The 21,780-nt window shown below is 42.0% G+C and overlaps 3 protein-coding genes across 4 annotated transcripts; 1 reads left to right on the plus strand and 2 right to left on the minus strand.

Moving 5' to 3' along the window:
• Positions 139–10,417, minus strand: LOC8063788 (DNA repair protein REV1). Of its 2 annotated transcripts, XM_021450150.1 has the most exons (21): positions 9,999–10,417; positions 9,726–9,841; positions 9,566–9,642; positions 8,544–9,064; positions 8,199–8,333; positions 7,425–7,557; positions 7,245–7,333; positions 7,093–7,143; positions 6,774–6,977; positions 5,469–5,588; positions 5,095–5,187; positions 4,203–4,262; positions 4,024–4,110; positions 3,851–3,934; positions 3,497–3,569; positions 3,312–3,380; positions 2,448–2,543; positions 2,002–2,354; positions 1,252–1,862; positions 1,074–1,134; positions 139–572 (listed from the first exon to the last, which is right to left on the minus strand). In XM_021450150.1, the coding sequence occupies exons 1-21, from the start codon at positions 10,302–10,304 to the stop codon at positions 531–533; spliced, it is 3,381 nt and encodes a 1,126-aa protein (XP_021305825.1). In that variant the 5' UTR covers positions 10,305–10,417; the 3' UTR covers positions 139–530. The 2 variants fall into 2 exon arrangements, with proteins under 2 accessions (XP_021305825.1, XP_021305826.1); XM_021450151.1 differs by lacking the exon at positions 5,469–5,588.
• On the plus strand, positions 15,125–17,112 carry LOC8065113 (ethylene-responsive transcription factor 3). Its single transcript, XM_021450499.1, has one exon. The coding sequence runs from the start codon at positions 15,420–15,422 to the stop codon at positions 16,005–16,007; it is 588 nt and encodes a 195-aa protein (XP_021306174.1). The 5' UTR covers positions 15,125–15,419; the 3' UTR covers positions 16,008–17,112.
• Positions 20,382–21,780, minus strand: LOC110430997 (oxygen-evolving enhancer protein 1, chloroplastic). Its single transcript, XM_021449391.1, has 2 exons — positions 21,428–21,780; positions 20,382–21,301 (listed from the first exon to the last, which is right to left on the minus strand). Exons 1-2 carry the CDS (start codon positions 21,668–21,670, stop codon positions 20,546–20,548), a joined length of 999 nt encoding a protein of 332 aa, XP_021305066.1. The 5' UTR covers positions 21,671–21,780; the 3' UTR covers positions 20,382–20,545.

The following is a 21,780-nucleotide window of genomic DNA, read 5'->3' on the forward strand; positions in this document are numbered from 1 at the left end:
AATTAAGGGTTACCATTGCTACGGTATACTCATGGAGATAATGCATATAGAAACTCCTGCCAAGCTTCCAATAACTAGGATGCACGGATGGTACTTCAGATTAACATTGCGTTGAAAAGCCGCCACGATCATAGGAGGTGAAAAATTGATGCAACGAACTTCACATTAATAACCTTTTTGGTAGCAACACAAAGATAACATGAAATTCATCCGAGTTATGAAACAATATGAAAATCATCTGGGAACACCAAAGCACAGCAAAGGTCCCTTCAAACCATTGCTCCATGAATGAAACATGGCATCTATTGATCTATAGATGCAGTGAATATATCATTAGAACTTTCAGCATTAACATCGTTTAGTTACAAGAGAGTTATAAAGCCGTCCAAGGAATATGCCAACGCAAGACCTGAGTGGTTGCATGGGGGCGCAAGTTGTTCTCCGGCTAAGCCTTAACGTCTCTGCGCACATTCCACGGCATTGCTTCTTCGTTTCTAGCAAAACAAAATGGCTAGAACTTGAACAGCGAGCTAAAATTGCAGTGTTCCACCGTAATGCTGGCTGACAGAATCCTACAAAATGATTGCACAGTTAGATGCCATAATAAAGTCTTATGTATTCCGTCAATCAAATAATAAAGTATTGTATTCCATGATGAAAATAATAAGTCCTGCATACGTAGATCACTGTTTGCTTCTATCAGAGGAGAAAAAACAAGTATTCGGTAATCAAATAGTCAGATGAGGTGAAGGGCAAAAGCCTGTCCAAGTTGATCAACCGATAACAAGGCAGAGAAATGAAGTGGATAGGAACTCCAGAATGCATGGAACGACTGGAATTAGAGATATAAACATGAGATCGGCTCTCAACTATGACATCAGCATGTATTGGGAGGGGTAGAGGTGGAAAATAGTTGAATTTCCACTCCTATTAACATGTATTGAGAAGGAATGGGTTTATCCAAACAGGCCTTGAAGTTGGTGAAACAACATAGCAGGATGCAAAGGTATATGAATGCAACAAGTTATATCATACAGGTACGTCAAAGAATAACTAGATGTGTAGAATTTTACCTGTAGGAAAGGAAGGATGCTATCATGTAGTTCCAGAAAAAACTCTGATGCTGATGAGAATCTGGAAACGATAGAACAATAATTTTCATCATGACTCAAAACATATTTATTGGTTTGGTTAATGCAGCTATTGAGATTTTGGTCTGCAAGAAATAGCTTTCTATCTAGTGATTCTTACCTTTTCAGAAGGCAAAAACATTTGTAGAGCTCTTCAATATCATCTTCAACTTTCAGTTGTATGTAGTGTCTAAGAAGCTCGGAGAGGCATGCATGAGTTTCATTCCATTCTTCACTACCTGAGTTAGGACACAAAGGTAGGAACGAAGCTACAGGCTCTAGAACAGAAGACAATGGTCTTTGACAGCTGGAATCTGTGTGTTGCTCTGCAATTACATTCAAAATCAGGCAACTGCTAACTCTAAACTGTTCAATCCATTTTTGAGAACTTCCTGGTGGGAGAAAAGTCCTCGGGTTTTCTGGATCATCAGCTCCACCATCAATAGGAGATCTATTTTCAGCTCTAACAACATTAAGTGATTTACTTTCAGATACATTGGAAGTGCTGCATGCAGGATCTCCTGACCTATGTAATGGAAGCGCACTAAACAAATCAGCCTTCACATCTTCAGGTAATTCCTGCAGAACTGTTAGATCTGCCTGGCTTAGCGAATCAGGCATCAAATCAAGCTGTGTAACACTTTTTGTTGTTTTCTCAGCTAATGCGCTAGCTCTTGAGCATGAAGCATTATTGGCTGCTTTAGATTCTGATAGCTGTTCCTCAGATTTTCCCTATGGGGGTAACGGTAAAATTAGAATAGTGTGCAACAGGTTCAAAATATTAAGATAAAGAGGTAACATAACTAAATTGTGTGCTTGCGCTTTGTTTAAAAACTTCCAGCACTACTTTGTTTCCAGTGACAAAGCTCACCTTAGTATGTTCCTCCTCTGAATGCATGGAGTCTTCGTGGTCTCTGTATCCGTGAAGCTTTGCATCACCAGGTACAGAATCACAAGTAACTGCTGGCAGAGCAAGAGATTTTGAACTATTTCCCTTGCCCTTATCACTATTGAGGGTGTCCACAAGACCTTGTAATTCTCCCTTGTACATTTCATTCATTTCAGATATTATCTCTGGGGGAAGGTTCTTCAGGACCTCCAAATCAAGTTGGGATAATGGAGGCAGCTCGATATTGTGAACTACAGTAGACCTATCACTTCTAACGTTCACTTCTGCTGTATGTGATGGTCCAGATCTTCTCAAATCCTGCAGTCGACTAGTCCCTACAGAAGCTCCAAGCAGTCAATTCTCACTGAACAGAACACAGTGAACACTATGAAACATAGCTTTGCATGATAGCAGTAGTTGCCCAATACCTGCAACATCAACATTCCCCTGCATCTCACTGTGGTGTTTCTTGAGCTTGACAGCTGGTGAAGCAAGCCATGATTCAAGCATATTTCCTTGAGGTGCTTCATTGGAAAATAAGAACCAATAAGAACCATTAGGATCAAGGAGCTAAGTGCATACAAAATATGTCAAGTGCCAGAAACAGAAGCAGAGGCAGCTATGAAGATTTTTTCCTTTTCTTTTTTTTTTGGAAGGGGGGAGGGGGGATATCTACTGCTTTACCTTACTTAGGGAGGACAGTGCTTGCTTATTGTCGAGATACTTCCTTATTAAATATTATTTTAGCATGGAAGCACTTGAGAACCAAAGGGCCAATATGTAAACTGTAAGAACTGTTGACTTTTGCATCAACGTACAGCATATGCGTCTTTTGATATTATTTTATTTCAGGCAATGAGGCAATATTAAACTAGTGTTTCCTTTATAAGAAAAGAAAGGGGATATGGCGGTGGACCGGTGGTTCTAGCATATGCATATCTAGGTTTCATCAATCAAATCCTTAAGTTGCTCTCAGCAATCAAGACACTGCTCTGTCTCTAAAAAGTAATAGTTCCTTCAGCTAGCATCAGTCTGAAAAGTAGTGCACCTTATACTTAGCATTCAGATTCAGCTGTTGTTACTGTTAAGTTTTAAGACATACTTTGCTCTGAAATGCCTATAATAAGATGAAAATGCACAAACAGCACACCTTTTATTATTTTATAGAAACAATGCTGCTTATTTATCACATCCACTAGACCACTATGGAAATCCGAAAAGTATTTTTACACCAAACCACATGGGGATAGAAATAATAAGGAAATAGAAAGAATCCAAATAGCAAAAGATACCTCCCCGACCCAAATCTGCATGCTCAAGCTTTGACAGTGACAGTCCAATTCCACGAACTTCCTTCACATCTGGGATGTGAGATTGCACAATTTAGTTATCAACACAGTATTGATGGAATGTTCATTAAAGGTCTGCAGCACATAAGGTGCATATAAGATATGGAAGAAAAATATATTGAATTTACCAAGACGGAGAGCTGAAAATAATTGTTTTGCAATTCGCTGAAGAGTGATAAAACTGTCAGTTGCACCTGCAATCTTTGAGACAGTACAGAGTAGTAAAGATTAGAATAGAAATCAAAAGAATGCACAATACACCTGGTAACATATCACATTTTTTGCATCATGGAAATTTAGAAGCAAATAATGCATATAAGAATGCGCACTTCATACTCATAATACAGGATAAACACTTAGCCTATGCATCATCACAATTACATACAATGATAACTTGATACACAACTACTAAAACGCTAAGGATATGTACTACTGTGCTCCCCTAAAAAAATTAAGTTCATATGCACCAGTGAACCCCATACCGTCATAGAACGACTCGTGGTTTCACAATCACCACATCCCATATACTTTATTGGTTCCCCAGCACCTTCCCTTCTTGTTTTCACCTTCAAGGCAAACATTCAGTTGATACCTAACTATTTTTTGTACAGATGAGTGAAAGAAAAGTATGTAGTCAATAGAAAGTAGAAACAACCTTAAGAGTAACAGTACGTCCCTGAACTCCACACCCCTGCAAGCGTAGAGAAACCTCCTTACAGAGATTGGTAAGAAAATGCTCAGCCTGCAACAAACATAGAAGTGATCAAATCACACATGAATTATGAAAAGGCTAGTGCTACAATGATACAGAACAGAGAAACAGAAAGGACCCACATCTTTGTTGTCATTAAATCTGACTCCCCAGTTGATTTCAGCACCCACAGATTTTGTTTCCTGCATTGTGTGCAGAGGACAATACTTTAGTAGAGCAACTAATTAGTATCACTAAACTTATTATCACCATATTGCCTTCCAAAGGGCTGGATGAGATGTTAGAACAAAAAAACAAAATATTATAACAACAAACAAATACCCTTCACACTGATGCTGGAGTCCCACATACCCAGAAGCATACTCTCCATCAATTTAAAATTTAATACCGATCATGAGGGGAAAAGGATATAATTCTATCAAGGTATGTTCAACTAATGAGCCAACAATACACAAAAGATGACATGCTTAATTCTGCAACCTGAACACAGAACTAACATGGAACTACAAGCTCCCAAATTATTATACATTGACAAAAGAGCAAATAGACCCACTAGCCCAACCTGCAGTTCCCAACAAACCACAGTCCACAGGTGTTCCTCTATACCATTATCATTCTATTTTAGTACATTCATCCTGCATACAGGATGTAGTCCACAACCATGCTGAGCTGAACAACTGATCCTGGTGCTATCCTCCTACCTAACATAGAAGCCAGGTGTTCAAATCTTCATTCCCGCACTTTTTCCTCAGCAATTACCAAAACTTTTCCACTTGGCAGCACTTTGTATGTGTATGCGTTAAGGCAACCGAAATGCCTTGATTAAAACTGGACGGTTCAAATTGTTATTTCTGAATCTATTTCTTCGATGTTCTTGGGAGCATGAGCAGATCAGTAGAGCTGCCTGCTCCAGGTATTTACATCCCATACACCAGTTGAGCGCAGTTTTCAGTAAAACAAAATAGGCACAGGCACTCACAACTGAAGCAATGGCTGAGATGCTCTTTTTTGTACCTGAACAGATCCAACAACTGAATGATCAATTCCTCTACAATAATTCCATAAAAGATCACCAGTCTTTTTTCCAAAGTCCTTGTGGAGGGCATCCTACAAAAGAAGCACTGGCATATAATAACCATATTTGGAGAGGCAGTTGAGAAAACATCAATATTCATCTAGACAAGAAATTATATATAATCCTAAAGAATGTGGTTGGCATTATGTGACCATCACACAGTATATGACCTAGACGATGTACTTATGACTTGTAAACAAAACAATTTTATTCTGCATTAGTAAATGCATTTAAAGTCAAGACTGGAACACAACTCTTTCCACGAGGAAAGGGGGCTGCTTTATGTTACACTACACAAATAGCGCCGACGAACCTTTGGAACATTGCGAAGTTGGCCACAATATTCAATTTCTTTGCTTTTCAGTTTAGATGAAACCGTATGACCAATACCAGGAAGTGCTTTGATAGAGAGACTACTCAAATAATCATCAGCCTGTAAGAGATACATGTTGCAGTCAGTAAATCGCATGTCCCTAACTCCTTATGAAGATTATGATATCAACTTATTAAGTAAGACAAGCTACAGCCATGTAGTACAAAGTACATCCTTTTAGAGGGAGTGGCACCACTAGTGATTTTCTTTAATCAGATAGGACTTCAAGGAATGACAAACAAAATTAGTAACTTAATTCAATACCCAACAAGCTCATAACCAACTCCCAGAAATAATATAACTAATTCAACAGTCAATATTTCATAGAGATATTTGAACAATATAGACATGATATCCAAACATCCCAGCTTATTTTTCAGGTCTCTTGGGAACAGAAGAATGTTGCAGGCAGTGTATTTTCTTCACCATTCCTGGGTCAGTACTCTTTTTTTCAGATGGGGCCTTAAGTAAGACTCAGCTAAATAGCCATTTAAGACCTTCTAGGCTCTAGGGTAGTTAAGCAGATTTAATATACCTAAGAAACTATTACAGATAAGATCTTACATATATCCTTGTTGCCTATATCAGGAGCTAACAGGACAATGATACCATAAGATTCAGTGTGTCCTAAGCTTGTTTAACTGTTCTAGAAAGCATTCATTAGCTGTGATGCTCTGTTTACATCAAAGGAATGAAAAAGTGACCAAATATTTGGTGCAATCATGAAAAAAAACCCTGAAACACATACCTAGAAATTTTCAAAATTTTGGAATGGTGCACATCCATAGTGCATTTATAGATGTACATTGTCACCCAAATGTAAAATCATTTTCTAAAAAACCATATGAAAATAACAAATTTCAGGTGCATATGTACTGTAAGACAATTTTGTCTTCTAGTGCACATGCACATGAATTTTGTTATATTCTTGTGAATTTTTGTAGACTGAGTTTGGAACTTTGAATCTCGACTTTTATGACAATGTACATCTATAGATGCGCTATGATGGGAATCATTTCAAAAAAAAAAAAGAATTTTGCAGGTATGTGTTTTCATGGTGATGCGGTTTGAGTTGAATATTTTCCTCAGAAAAATCCTATGGAAATCCTACATGCAATGAATATTCAGGTCCTCGTTCAAAATCACCTAGATGGAGCGGTTTGCATAAATATATAGAGATAACAGTGGGCACAGACATGCAGTTAGGACTTAGGAGCATGTCCATTAGCAACAGCATGCATATACCTTTTCAGAGGGAATAAAACATTGTCCATTCGGCTTTGCAGATCTGGTAGCTAACCGAGCTAGGAGCATGTTTTCAGCAATACCTGCACTAGCAGTACACTTTGTTGCATGAAAAATCTCACTTCTTATTCTCTGTGTTACTTCCTCAGGATTGTCATGTAAGCATTCAGTCATATCCAAAAAAGCTTCATCACAACTCAAAGCCTGAATTGTGGATAACATTGTCAGCACTGTAGGTGGAAATCAATAATAATCAAACTATGGGGATGTATCGCCAATGAAGATATGCTGTGTCAGCATGTATAGTCCTGGAGTGTACCTGAACCTTACTGCAATGTTTGTGCAAAGTACCATAGAACTGATCAGCAACCTACAAGAATTCGAGTCACTCAGATTCTCAAATTCAATTCAACAAAAGTAAAAGAGGAGTTAGCCATCAAATGGACTATCTTAAATTCTTAAAAAATATACCTCCTCATATGCATCAAAGTTATAAGGAACGATCATTAGGTGAGGGCACCGAGCTTTAGCATCTCTAACAAACATGCCAGCCTTTATCCCTGGAATGCACCAATGAGGATGCAACCTATGTTCAAATGTGTTCACATAAGAAAATTATGTCTCAATTAAAGGAAAGGAAAGTAACGGCACCATAATTTCGAGCCGGATAGTTTGCAGATGATATTTCTGCTGTTCCTTTAGGATTGTCCGAATGGCAAACTGCTACTGGTTTATCATGCAGCTCTGGCATATTTCTGATGACGACAGACACAAAAAAACAATCCTGGCAGAAACGTTATGTCAACAATCAAGAATTCAAGATAATTAAGTATAACACAAGCAACTCAAGCATATTCCTGAAGACAAACATTACCAAACTACGTCTTGGAATTGCAGAGTATGACAGCAGGAAAAAAAGGGCTTCCAATTAGTGATAAATTCAACTCGTAACTCACAATTTGAAACTACAATTTGGACTGAACCTTTCAAGCGTAAACCTCATTTCATGCACACCTGCTTGCATCTCTTTTTCACATAGAATCTGGCAACACATATCCTAGTTTATTGTTGAATGGATCAACAGTAGGTACTTGCATTCACAATTCAGCATTTGGTTAGCATTTTGTACAGTCATATTCCTCAGAAGGTCATTTGCTCTTTACAACTACATTATCAATCCATCACGATTACTGGATTCAATACTATATTTGAAATCCATACAGCAAACTAACCTCACTTCCTATTTTTTATGGCTGTTTAGCTTTCTGCAACTAAACAGGACGTGGCAGCAAAAGTAAATGTCCAAGAGCATAGAAGAAACTACATATCACACTCTTAGCTACAAAATAAAAGATTTCTTTGATAAGAATTCAACGTTCAAGATGCAGTTCTATATATCTATAGCTCACCATAGCACAAGATTACCATATCAATATGAATGATTGTTTTCTTCTTGCCTGAATGATCAGCACTTGACTTAATGACTTTAGCTTCCAGCAAATTAGAGAAGCGCTTTCGATACCGATTTCTCCATGTCCCAATGAAGTGCAGTCGAGAGTACTACAACACCAAACAAGAACATCAAATAAAACTACCAGTATAACCCAAAAATGCATGATACAGTCTACAGGAAGATATATGTGATGTCATCATGGAGTAGAAGCAGCAAAGCTTAGTAACAGAAGCTTTCAAAACATAAAATGGCAAATTTAAATAGAGCACCAAATGTGACTGACAAATCAGAATTTGCCATTTGTTCCAACTACATACCTTGAAATAGTTCTCAACAAAATTCGGATCTGTTAGGGTTGAATGTGGTCGGCCAGAAGGTTTAGCTGCACTTTTCTCCAATGGCAAGGACACATGACTGCCTGTAGAGCTTGTACTGCATAAATTTGAGCACCTTGACTTTGCATCAGGGGATTGAGGCACACCAAGGTTATCATCTGTGTCGTTACGGCTTTCTGAACAGGCAGTTTCACAATCATATTCACCCTCATCAACTGTGAAATCTCTGCTCTCTCTTTCTTCAGATGCTGATGCCTTCTGTTCATCCGAGGATAACGAGTCCTTTGATAACTCCACATTATCCATTGAAGCTTCACTTTCACAATCCCCACTTTGATACTGTGATCCCTCCTGAGCAGACGAAGATTGGAACTCAATATCCTTATTTTTGTTGTTTTGTCCCCCCTTGTGATGCATTTCATTTTGTTTCTCAGAAAAGAAAGAAGAAAGCTTCATCTGCTTTCGGCTTGAAGAACTATTCTGATTTATTTGATAAGGAGCACCTTAGTTAAAATAACAAAAACAAACGCATAAGAACATTTGAAGCCATGAGTGCATACAAGCTATGTGCTGTGTGCACTTATTTTAAGAGACTAATCTTGATATTCCTATCATAAATGAGGACATATGTTCACAAACTAAGCAAAATAGTGTAGGATAATGGTTTCACATAGAAGTTTACAAGTAGGCCTTCATAATAAAGCATAGTTATAAAGGATGGACAGAAATGTGGGGCAATCTATCTTAATCTAAGAAACAAATTATTAAGAATGTTGTGCTCATGGTTAGAATAAAACCTCTACCTCAGTTTCAGGTGAAGTTTGCAATCAGTGCGTATATATAATCATACAATGCCAGCTCAATAAACCTTGTTACCAACCAGTCTATTACAAGCAACATGTTCAATCTAGCTATAGCACTAGTGAAACAAAAGTTGCAATAAGGAAGCAGAAGATTTAGCACTGCACTGACTACAAAAGGTGAGAGAGGACAAGAGAAAATACAGTTGAGTAGCCGGTTCTCTGCCAGGGAATCCACCACCCATGCTGGCTTCACAACAGGAAGTCCCTTGCTGAATGCTCTGGATCAAACAGCAGCATGATCACCATAATCAAACTAGAAAGCAAAATAATGGCAACCCAGATGCCCTGTTCCGTTAAGTACCTCAGATTCTTCATTTTGCTATCAGGCAGGTTGCTGCAAACAATGTGTGTCACCGTGTGCCTGGAGAAGTAGTTGACAAACCGGCCTCCATTGTTCAGCATAATCTCTTTCAGCTCCTACCGAACCCCAAGCACAAAACAAACAGCCCAAAAAGTCAAACCGACATGATCCATACTGTTGCATCTACAGTAATTATTACATTGTTGGTGAGATAATTTGGTGCTGTATAAGAACCCTTGAGATGAGCATGAGCTGACGGCGCGCGACAGTCACCTGGCTAGAAGGGACTGTGAAGCCGTCGACGAAGATGGAGACCCCAGCGAATAGACAGCCGGCGGCCGCGCCAGAGATGGAGGCATCGGCGTCGAACTGCGCGGCGAGCTTGCTGTTCTTCGCGGCCATGTAGGAGCCAAAGTCTGCGAAGGGGGAGGAGGCGAAAGCGCGGCGAGGGTTTTTGGCGGGGTCGGGGTCGGATGGGGACCCGCTGCTGGCCTCATCCCTCGCCCGCTTCTGGCCTGGAGACGAGGCGGCCGCCGCCGAAGATGAGGGGGCGCGGCGGGCCGAGGAGGTGGAGCTCATGGCGGCCGGTAACGGCGGGGTGAGGCGGTGGCCAGTGGCCGGTGAGGCTGGGAGCGGAGGGGGCGGCGAGTCGGGAGCACGCGCGAGAGGAATGGTCCTTTTTTCCGGTCAAGTACTCAAGTGGTGGAAACGCAGCGGCGCGGGCTAGTGCGCAGTTGCTGAAACGGTCGCTGGCTCGCTGGACGGATGGGTTCGACGGCCCAGGCTTTTGGGCCGTATTATTTCTCGACAAATGTTGCCAGCAAAAAGAAAAGTCCAGATAGATGATTTCCAGCAAACAAAAGTCCGGATAGATGATTTCCGTTCGTACTACTGTGACCTACAATGAGCAAATATTGTCATTCTGGTTTTATTATAAACTAAATAATATTTAAATTTATTCCGCTCAAAAGTATTATTAAAATTAATTAGTTCTGTATAAACATATCAATATTTATAATACTAGGTAAATATCATTAAAGTTGTCATAATATATAGTTTCATAGCAATTCTATTTGATGTCATAAATGTTAATGATCTTGTTGATAATCTTTTTTATAAAATTAGTTAAGCATAAGATACTTGGACTTACAAGGTAAAACTAAAACATCATTATTTCTAGGATGAAGATAATATTAAATAATACTTTCACCATTCATTTATTTCCTTCATCTAAGCAAAAAAATTTATTCAAATATCTCCTTCATATTAGCTTGAGAGTTACCTCCATTTATTGCCTCTTTGTTGCTCATGGCTACCACTTATCTGTATTTATTGCCTCTTTGCTACTTATTAGTTGTTGGCTCAGCCCGAGATGATTAAATGCAAAGTGATTGTTTTTTGCTCTGTTCCTTGGTTATTGTGCCGAAGGCTAAAGCGATAGAGATAAGGGCCTGTTTAGATCCCAAATCTTTACATCCCAAAACTTTTGGTTGTAAACTTTACATTCAAATAGGTGTTTAAATGCTTCCCAAATTTTTTGGTCTGCAACACACAAGACACGGGTCCCTAAGCAAGTTTACACAGTTTTGGGGCTCCAAGGTCCCAAATTCTAAATCTTTACAGCCAAGTTTTACAAGCCCCTGTTTAGATCCATTCTTCCAAAAAGTGCTCATTTCTCCAAAAGTTTTGGTTGTTTGGCTGCATCTAAACAGAGCCTAAATTAATGGAGGGAGTATGATATGTAAGTGAAACCTGATGACATGAGAAGCGGTGTTGATTTCATCTAAACAAAACTAGTTACACAACCATTTTGAAAATTTGAGAACCATTAGATCAGTCTCAATGCATGTTTCATGGGAATGTCATGCACATTTAATAGGGTGTCACATAAGCAAAATTGCTGACTTGGCAGGGTCATTAAATGAAGGAGTTTCATTAGATGAGAGAGGAGTTTCATCCCTATAAAACTCATATGGCTCGGTTACCTAGTTTATAGTCTTGGTAACTGTGTCATAAAACTATGCATTGAGACTGCCCTTACACACATGTTGGAGGCGAACATTTTATTTCATCGAACGATCCTCCAATTTAGTTCACGCATTAAATGCTATGATTAGCTTATAAGACAAAAATTTACACCATGAATTAGAGAGGTGAAGGAGCTAGTTTGAAAGCCGACTTAAACAAATCTATATAAACATGTCACCTTTTAGAAACAACAAAATGGAACTTCATATTGAGGCTTGCCTTATGACTTTGAGATGTGGACGTATAAAAGTTTTTAAACAAACTTGTGAACCAGTTTCAATACGGTGTGTGCTAGGTGCACTAGCAACATAGAGGTAAAAGAGTATTTCAATAGTGATTAGTAGTAGTAGCACCAACAGCTAGTGGTCAGGTAAGAGTGTCAGTTTGCTCGTGATTTAGACTATCCAGCCATGGATTGACTTTGATTCAATCTCATTAGGTTGAAAAAAAAAAGAATCTCTAGTATGTGATTAGGTGATCTAGGGCGACTAAGAGCTTGAGCCAGAACATAGCTGGCACTTATATGTGTGATATATAGTCACAAAGATGTTTGCTACGACCAATTTCATCATGGTTACCATTTGATAGTTTCTTTAGTCATTTAGTGTCCATTTAGCACAACTCTAGCTTAAGCTCAGGTTAGATATGTAGTCTGAATACTAAATGAAAATAATTTAAATATCTATACACAAAAAAAAAATCAATGTTGCTAACATATCTCTAGCTTCAGATTCAAGGTTTCCTCGAGATAGGTAGCTTCAAGAATTTCACTTCTCCGAACAGGTATTTAAGCCTTAAACTAATTTGGCGTACAAGGTCACCGGAGTCATGAGAAAATACTGAGTTAATTTAAGGTTCCAAAAGCACGTTAAGAAAAATGTACTCCCTTCGTATAAGATTTAGAAGTTGTTTTGAACAAGGTTTGGATCAAACATTGATAATATAAATCATCAATAACTTTTAAATTATTGAGTTTGCAAATGTGAAAATTATATCAATAGATTTGTCTTGAAAAATACTTTCATAAAAATATACATATATTATTTTTTTCCTAAATATTTTTATAAAAATAAGAGGTCAAAATTGTGTTTTAGAGACCGTGTCAAACAACTTCTAAATCCTATATGGAGGGAGTACACCATGTATTTACAACCATCATTTGACTAATCCAGCCAGTACCATAAGTGCACTCACAATGTAGACTCTATCATAGAGTCTAAAGTTATTTATTACCTTGAACAATGTGGACTTAGAGTCTAAATAAGAGCAAGTATAATGAATGGCTGTAAGCCGGCGAAATATGACGTGGCAGGGAGTGTAAAGCAGAGAGAGTACAGAGCGGACGTTTCGCGAAACGGCGACCTGAAGTGGGCGGATATGCAGGAGCTCCACTTCCATTGGTTGCTCTATTGTTGTGCTAGCTCTGCACTGGGTGCATGTGCGGCAGCTGCCATTGCTACATTTAATTGGAATCCACGCTGAACTTTATTTCGCTCGCCGACGGACGGTATCATTATACTTGCTCTAAGACTTGAAGTCTTATTTTTTTCTACCTCTTTTTTCAATAAATATGTTGTCACATCAACAAAATACCATAAATAATATATAATTAATTGTCTTGGACTCTGTGATAAAGTCTTACATTGTGAGTGCCCTGGGTGGCTGGGTGTCTCTCTTTTTTTTGGTAATTGTTCTCCTTCCTCAAAATCGGTAGACTTGTCCGTTAGTTTTTTTTTTTTTTGACTTGTTGACTGTCTGCCAAATGTCATACGTATCTACGATTCTACGCTACAGCCTTTGTTTGATTGAGCGTGCAAGAAGCACTTCACTAAAAAGCTACACAAATAGAGAAAAAGTACATTCAGAAAACTATATCTGACCTAACTTATCTGTTTTTTTAACTTAAATGGGAGCGTCATCGTGGCCAGGAGAGAACACCGAAAACAAGTTACTAGTTGCAATTTCTTTGACTATATAAGCACCTTAGAAGTTATATCGCAGACAAGCCTTACAAGTTTATTTCTTCTATATGTATAAAAAAGTACACTTATACAGTTTAATCCAAAAAAATGCATTTCTTCTATATATATATACTAGATGTATAGATAAATTTATACACCCAAAAAAAGTTAAAATAACTGATAATTTAGAGCGACTTATAATTTATAACGATGAGAGTAAACATCATTAGATTCATTGTGAAGTGTATTTTATAATACGCTCCCCCTATTCTGACAAGGGATTGAAATGTTTAAAAAATTGTCTCAAATGACAAGGTATTCTAAATTGCTCAACTACATCCATGTGTGCCTGCCTTTTAACCCACATATATGCAATACCTTGTTGTAAAAAAAACTTACAACTGGCAGTCAAGCCAATTACATGTATGCATGCCTTTTGTAAACTATGCGTGACTAGAAAATTCAAGCAAATTGCTAACCAAACTAACTGATTAGTGAGAGTCAAGTTAGTGTTTTAACAAACTCCTTATTTAGTCATGAAAATGTTTGGGTATTTTTTAGAATGAAAGGCTACATTTATTTAGAATCATTAATCATTGATACTTTTTTTTGTAAATTTAGATTAAAGTATTTTGACTTTGATCATACATGTATTACATCCGTCCACAAAAGAATGTATCTATGTTATTCGTGTCCATTAAAGTAATTCAAGTTTGACCAAGTGTTAGTGTGAATAGTTCATATGTTATATCTCTCAATCAAATTACTACAAAAATATATTCCATAATTAATTAATATACTGATACTTATTTTATATCATAATTCTTACTGTTCTTTAGTATAACAAATTTAAAAGCATTTGAAAAAATAATCATTATATTTTTTTTTTGTAGACGGAGGAAGTAACGCTTTTATTGTTTTATTTATAAAAATGTGTATTTTTATTTGTTCTTAGTACGAAAGGGAGTAAACATTTGGGATTTTGACACTGTAGCATTTTCGTTTTTATTTGACAAATATTGTCTAATTATAGAGTAACTAGGCTTAAAAGATTCATCTCGTGATTTACAAGTAAACTGTGTAATTAGTTATTCTTTTTATATATATTTAATAATTCATGCATGTGTCGTAAGATTCGATGTGACGGAAAATCTGGTAAAGTTTTGAGGTTTTGGTGACAAGGTAAGCAGAGGCAAGTCGTATCGGCCAACTTTTATGCGGGCTCCAGTATGCCGGGCCGACTTCAGCTGGCGTAGTAGTAGCTAGTAGGCATATGCCCCGAGCAGAAAAGGCCACGGCCGGGTAGGCGTAGGCCGACACGACGACGCCCGACCCCGACCCCGACCCCGACCCCGACCCGCCGGGGAACGCTAGCGCGCCAACCAAATTGTGGCGGGGGCGCGCGGTGGGGCAACCGTCTCCAGCCAGAGAAACCGGAGCGACCCACCCCAACCACGGGGCACAACAGCTTACAGGAGCACGGCTGGCTGCAGCACGGCAGACGCGGCCGGAGGAGAAACCGAAGCGCAAAAAAGACCAAAAAAGCCAAGGAGAAACCAGGGTGCGGGGAGGGAGGGAGGGAGCCCAGCCCCAGAGAGAGAGCAGGGGAGGAAAAATAAACTAGTGGCCAAACCCTAGCCTGCCGAGCCCCCCCGCGTGCGCTCTCCGCCGCCCGCCCCGCCCCGCCCCTCCCCTCCGGTACGCGATGCGCCGGGCGAAGCCGCCGCAGCCGCAGCCCTCGCCGTCGCCGGAGATCCGGTACCGCGGCGTGCGGAGGCGGCCGTCGGGGCGCTACGCCGCCGAGATCCGGGACCCGGCCAAGAAGACCCCGATCTGGCTCGGCACCTTCGACTCCGCCGAGGCCGCCGCGCGCGCCTACGACGCCGCCGCCCGATCCCTACGCGGGCCCACCGCACGCACCAACTTTCCCAGCGCCGCGGCACCGGTCCCGCGGCACAGAGCCCCCTCCGCCTCCGCCGCCGCAGCCCCCGCGGCGGCGGCGGCGGCCACGTCCAGCCACAGCAGTACCGTCGAGTCGTGGAGCGGCGGCGCACCCCGCGCCCCCTCCGCCCTGCCGCGGAGCGCCGCCGCGCCCATGGAGGAGGACGACGACGAGGACTGCCACAGCTACTGCGGATCCTCGTCGTCCGTCCTCTGCGAAGACGCCTGCGGCGACGACGCGGCCGCGTCCCGCGCGCCCCTGCCTTTCGATCTGAACCTGCCGCCGCCTCTTGACGCGGCCGCTGAGGCCGATCAGATGGGTGCCCGCTACGACACGCTACTCCGCCTCTAGCTCGCGAGAACGGCCACGACGAATCAGAGGAAAGATCGACACCAGACCGCTTGTCCTTCTTCGGCTGCTGATCCGGTGGTGTTCTCTCGCTAGATGGATAATTCTTGCCTTTTTTCCCTTCTTTTTTTTCTTCTCTTTTTTGTTCTTTTCTTACCACCACGATGATGATGATGATGATTCGATATTATGTGAATAATTCAGTTATGTCCATGTAAGCTGTGAGGAAGGAAATCTGAGCTTTTCCTTATCTTTCTCTGGTGTGTTCGAGTCATATTGCTGCTGCTGCCCTTTCATTTGTTGGAAAGATAATGGAAGAAATCAAGAGAAATTATTTACACAGACCATTTGCTGCTGCCTTACCCTGTCTGAGCTCAGTTGAGCTGAACATGATTAGCTTATACTAATGTACTAACTGATTCATCTACTGATGTGCAAATCATATTCAATACATGCATTGCAAGTTACAAGGTTACAATTTGCAAGTGCAATTGGTAGTGCCATCTGAAAGTTCTATTCTAGTAAATACTTGGATTTGTTAAAATTATCTGAATATTCTAAGGCAATACTTGGATTATATTTTTGCAGTGCTTCTTCTTCCCTCAAGCCGGCTGATTCTATTGGTTTTGCTATTTCTTTAAGCATTGGATTAACAGTGACTGATCCCATTGATCATGTCATAAGCCAGCTGACTGATCCCATTGATCATATCCTGTGACCTTGAAGCCAATTCTTGAAGACTCGTGTTGTGACCCTGAAAAACAAATTCTTGAAGCCACTTCTTGGACAGCCAATGATGTAGATGAGTAGAGGTGTTTTGCGTAATTAATTGCCTGCTCGTCACAATGGTTATTATTTCTTCCAGAATGTCCCATTCTGATGTGTAAGGTGATGTGCAGCTCCTTCTCCTTGCATGATTGCCGCTCCTTCAGTGCAAGTGTAAAAAGGCCATGCTATATGTTTGTTTGATTAACTCACTTTCATCTCCAAACTTCAGTGCAAGTGTAAAAAGACCATGCTATCTGTTTGTTTGATTAACTGACTTTCATCTCCAAACTAGATGTCAAGTTGAACTGTACAATGCTGATATACATCATGTTTGATTTCCTGATGCTATCTAAGGTTGATGGATGATCTGGCTTTTGGCTTCTTACTTCTGATACCATTCCACTCTTCTTGATTGTTCTTGGTTGATTCAAAGGGAAGCGTTGGGTTGCACCCTTCTTGATTGTTCTTTGTTGAAAGGGAAGCGTTTGATCAAACCAACGGGAGGAAAAGTCTTGCTGTGTTGAATACTAGTACTATATTATGTCTATATATATTATGGAAATTCAGTAGACTGTTTTGTTTTGACTATGGAAATTTAGCAGATTATAATTATAATTTTGCTGTGACACTGGAAATTTAGTAAAGTACTGTATTTTGCTGTGACTGTCTATGGCACGGTGGTTGGTTCTGATTCGGAAGGTTTAGGATCTGCTTTTCATCCTGTGTCGTCACTACTGGCTTACTGCCATTTGGCAGAGAAGAAGAATCCGCTACGCTCTGTGCCGAATCTGTTAGGCAGGCAGAGGCAGGCGGGTGAACTTTTGGCGAGGAGAGACCTTTTTCATGGATCTTCTCTGCACCACCTGTTTCTGGATCCCTTTTGCCGCCTAGTACGTACAACTTGTGCGTGATAAATGTTCGTATCCGACGTGCGAAATAACCAGAGCAGCCTTTTCTTCGAGTAGAAAATTTTCATCGCGGACGAGAAAAGTTTCAGAGGAGCTGGGGATTGTTGAATTAGAAAGCTCCCAGCTGTTGTCGTGACAAGGGAACAAGCCTGGGCCTCGTCATGGGCCTCGGCTGGCCTGGGCTCTAAAGAAAGTCTTCTTAGATCCAGGTAGGCTAGGTGACCTCCCTCCACCGTTGCAACTGCAACGTGCCATCCCTTTTCAGTCTGAGTCGTGCTCCTGCGCTACAGAGCATGCATCTGGATTCTGATTTCTGAAAGGAGGAACTTGCTACTTGCATTGCACGAGGCCGTTTGGACTTTGGAGCCAGCCCCCCAAGGCAGATGGGAACATCAGTCTTTAACGGAGTATCTATATGAGAAACTCATTTTGGGTTACCTCACAATCCAAATATAGGTAATATCTCTTCTAAAAACTTATTTGTAGAAATGATTCTCTTTTGGGTCTTGTTGTTGGAGAAGATGTCGAATGAGTATTAAACCTTTTGCTTGTAGCACCACCTAAACATTGAATAAGTCTTGTATTTTGGGTGTTGTTATTGGAGATAGTCTAGCCGCTTGCCGGCTTGGGGAGTTGGGATCTGGCAAGGTGAGTGGTTGATGGTCACCAACACCGGCCACATATGTGCAGTGCAGATGCAGAGCCGGCATGCACTAGCTTTGCACCTTGCAACTTACCACCCCCGAAGCCGAATGTGACGGCCTCTCCCTCCCTCCCTCCCACGTTCCACCACCAAACGCGTGCGTGGGCTTGCCGCCTTGCCCGCCGCCGGTGGTGTCGGTGGACACCCACGCCGGGACTGGCTGGCCGCGCGATGGCAGGCAGATGGCCTGGTAGGTTTAGCTCACCTTCACCTAGCCGTTCCTGATCCTGCGTCCTTGGGGAGTCCAGCAGGTGAGCAGGTAACCACCCACCCTCATCCGATTGGCTATCCTTGCAGCCTAGTCGAGTTATTTATTCTTTTATAATCGAGTTTTTTTCCCTCTACGTTCTTTAGGTATTATCAGTGTGTATTAGCGGTTGCAAGTATATGGTTTATTGGACCCCGCCTACATAATATGCTGTTGGCCGTAAGTACCTGCATGCGTCTTCTTAAACTTCGAACTGACTTTTGGAAGAGAAAAATTCCTTTCAAATCGTCCTTTAATTTCATCTTTCAAAAAAAAAAAAGTTGTTTATGTTCAAAAAGAAAATTTTCCATTCATGCAGCATAAATGTTAATAACATGTATGTTTCAGATTTTTTTTTAAAAAAATGTATGTTTTAGGTAGCTGGAATTTGTGTTGTAGTGATCTTTCGAAAATTCGGCGTAGCAAGCTGCAATTCATGCAGTACACCGGTGCTTCACTTAGTTGATAAATTTGTGGGGCTGTTTCCTTTTTAATAAGGAAAAGAACATTGCTTTTAGGGACCGTTTTCAGATTCAGCTAAAGCAACTTTAAAAGGGCTTCTAAGATTCAGCTATAGTGCTTTTCAAATTGAAAGGGCTTCTAAGATCATTCTCGGACTCAAGTGGACTCATGTCTACTTGGAGAAGTCCTTTTAGTGCCCATCAACCTAACAGACCAGAGAGCTCTCCACCTAGCTAATACCTTTGGCTGCAAAGTTGGTGCTATGTCTTTTACGTACTTGGGACTCCCTCTTGTCACTACAAAGCCCACCCTGCAATGCAAAGACTTCACTCTGTCCAGGATAGAAGGCCGATTGGTTGGTATAAGCAAGTTCTTATCCTACCATGGAAGGCTAGTCCTTGTGAACTCTGTGTTCTCAGCCCTGCCAACCTTTTATATGTGCAGCCTATAATTGCCGCCCAAGAAAGAGACAAAAGTCCTACTAACTAATCCCGCTAAGTGGTGATTCAACATGGATTCTACATCTTCAAACCAGGCCAATTTAGGAGCGGCTTTGTGATGATGGAACCAACCGAGAGGAGAATGCCAAGCAAGCGCAGATTTTCAGAATACTTCTACGTGCCTTGAAGTGGACTCAAACCTCCACGCTCTTTAGCATGAGATTTTGAGTCTCAAATCATCAAGTAAATAGACGAATACCGCAAGCACTGCCTTTGTCGAGAAAAAACATACAAATGTTATGGGTGGAGATATGTAGATGAAGGCTAGAACTATGTGTTCCCGTCGAGGCTATCGAGAAGAACATCTAAATGTTTTGTATGAAGAAGAACATGTAAACTTAGGGTTAATCTACCATATAATCCAACCTGTTTGGATCACAATTAGATCTAGTTGATTATTATAATCACAATGGATGTAAACATGACCTTAGGCTCAAGTGGTTAGGCCTTTGCAGTTGAATTTATTGGTTGCTTTAGGCTTAGTGCATGTTTAGATCAGCTAAATCTAATAGGTAGCCTTAGTTCAAAATGGACTATTAGCTAAAACGTCTTATAACTTGGAACGGAAGGGGTAGATAGAACTATCAGCCCATGTGTGTTTACTTGGCTAATACTAGGTTCATACTTTTATAGCAAAATGGACTATTAGCTATTGCGCTAAGCTAGTGCGAGCTTAGCTAAATTTTTCTATGACTATTTTTTTATAACTATATACCAATTAATCTCTGGTATCAAACAGCCTCTTAGCTCTTTGCGTTTGCACAGGGGAGTAGTTCATGAGAACACACGAAAGAAGAAACTCAAACTGAAATTTAAAACCAACAGCCCGAATTTGCATTAATAGGTACATACACGACTCCTCCTCCTCTGCTCTCCAAAGTTCTCCATGGTACACTTTCCCAAGATCCGATCCATGACGGTTCCGACGCCTAGTAGCAGTTAGAACGAACGAATCACTCGAGCTGCGCGTACCAGATCCCCTGGATCTTGACATCCTTGGGCGCCTTGGCGCCGAGGTCGGTGTCCGACGGCTGCACGCTCTCGAAGACGCCGATGACCTCGCCGGTCTCCGGGTTGCTCTTGGTGACGCTCAACGTGATGTTGCCCGTGGACGCGGCGGCGTTCTTGATGTTCTCCTTCAGGAGCTCCTCCTCGTCGCCTCTGCCTCCGGCGGGGAGCGCGACGGCGTTGTCGTACCCAGTGGAGCCACCACGGCCCTTGGGGTCGAGGAAAGAGGAGCCACGGTAGCTGGGCACGAGGAATGGCCCGCCGAAGCTCTCGGGCTTGCCGGTGGCGACGAGCTGCTTGACGGTGAAGAGGAACGGCACGCGCTCGCCTCCCGGGAGCTGCACGGTGACGGCGGCGTAGTCGATGCCGTCCTTCTCCTCGAACTTGAGGGTGCCGTCGGAGCCGACCTCGAGCGGGCCCTCGATCTCGTCCAGCGTGTAGGTGAGGCGGGTCATGAGCTTGGTCTTCTGGAACTCGGGCGGCGCGTTCTTGGCGATGCCCTCCGCCTTGACCGTGAAGGACGTCGGCTCCAAGCACAGCTTCTTCATCTGGTACTTGCCGGCCTTGAACGGGAACGCCTCCACGCCGCCGTCGATGGTCGGGCACTGGTTCGCCGTGCCCGTGCCCTTCACCTCCATGTACGTCAAGCTCTGGATCTGGTCGTAGGTCAGCCTCCTGGGCGTGCCCTCCGCGCTCGCGCCCTGCACACACCACACACACGCACGCGTCACCATCAACCTCGATCGATCTTGAAGAGCAGGCAGGCAGGCAAAGGCAAGCAAGCTTGCTGATAATGCATGCATGCTTATGCTTATGCTTATGCTTACCGAGACGAGGAGCGCAGAGGTGGCGAGAGCGAAGCCGGCGAGCTTGGCGGCGTCGACGCACTTGCTGGCGACGTCCCTGATGTCAGACTGGAGGGAGCAAGTGATCCTGGCGGCGCCGGCGTCGACGCCGAACGCCCTGGCGAGGTGCGACGACGGCCGGGACGGCAGCGAGGCGGAGTGCGCCCGGCCGCCGATCTTGGCCGGCTGCATCAAGGTGGCCGCGGCTTGGAGCGAGGCTGCCATCGTCGTCGTCGCGGCGGTGTTGCTGTTGCCTTTTTTTTCCCCCTCTGGTGGGGCGTGTCGTGAAGGGCGTTTTGTGAGGGCGGGAGAGTTCGTTATCTACGCGCAGCTCA

The sequence above is a fragment of the Sorghum bicolor genome, chromosome 10 (genome assembly GCF_000003195.3).
Source record: "Sorghum bicolor cultivar BTx623 chromosome 10, Sorghum_bicolor_NCBIv3, whole genome shotgun sequence".
NCBI classification, from domain to species: domain Eukaryota; kingdom Viridiplantae; phylum Streptophyta; class Magnoliopsida; order Poales; family Poaceae; genus Sorghum; species Sorghum bicolor.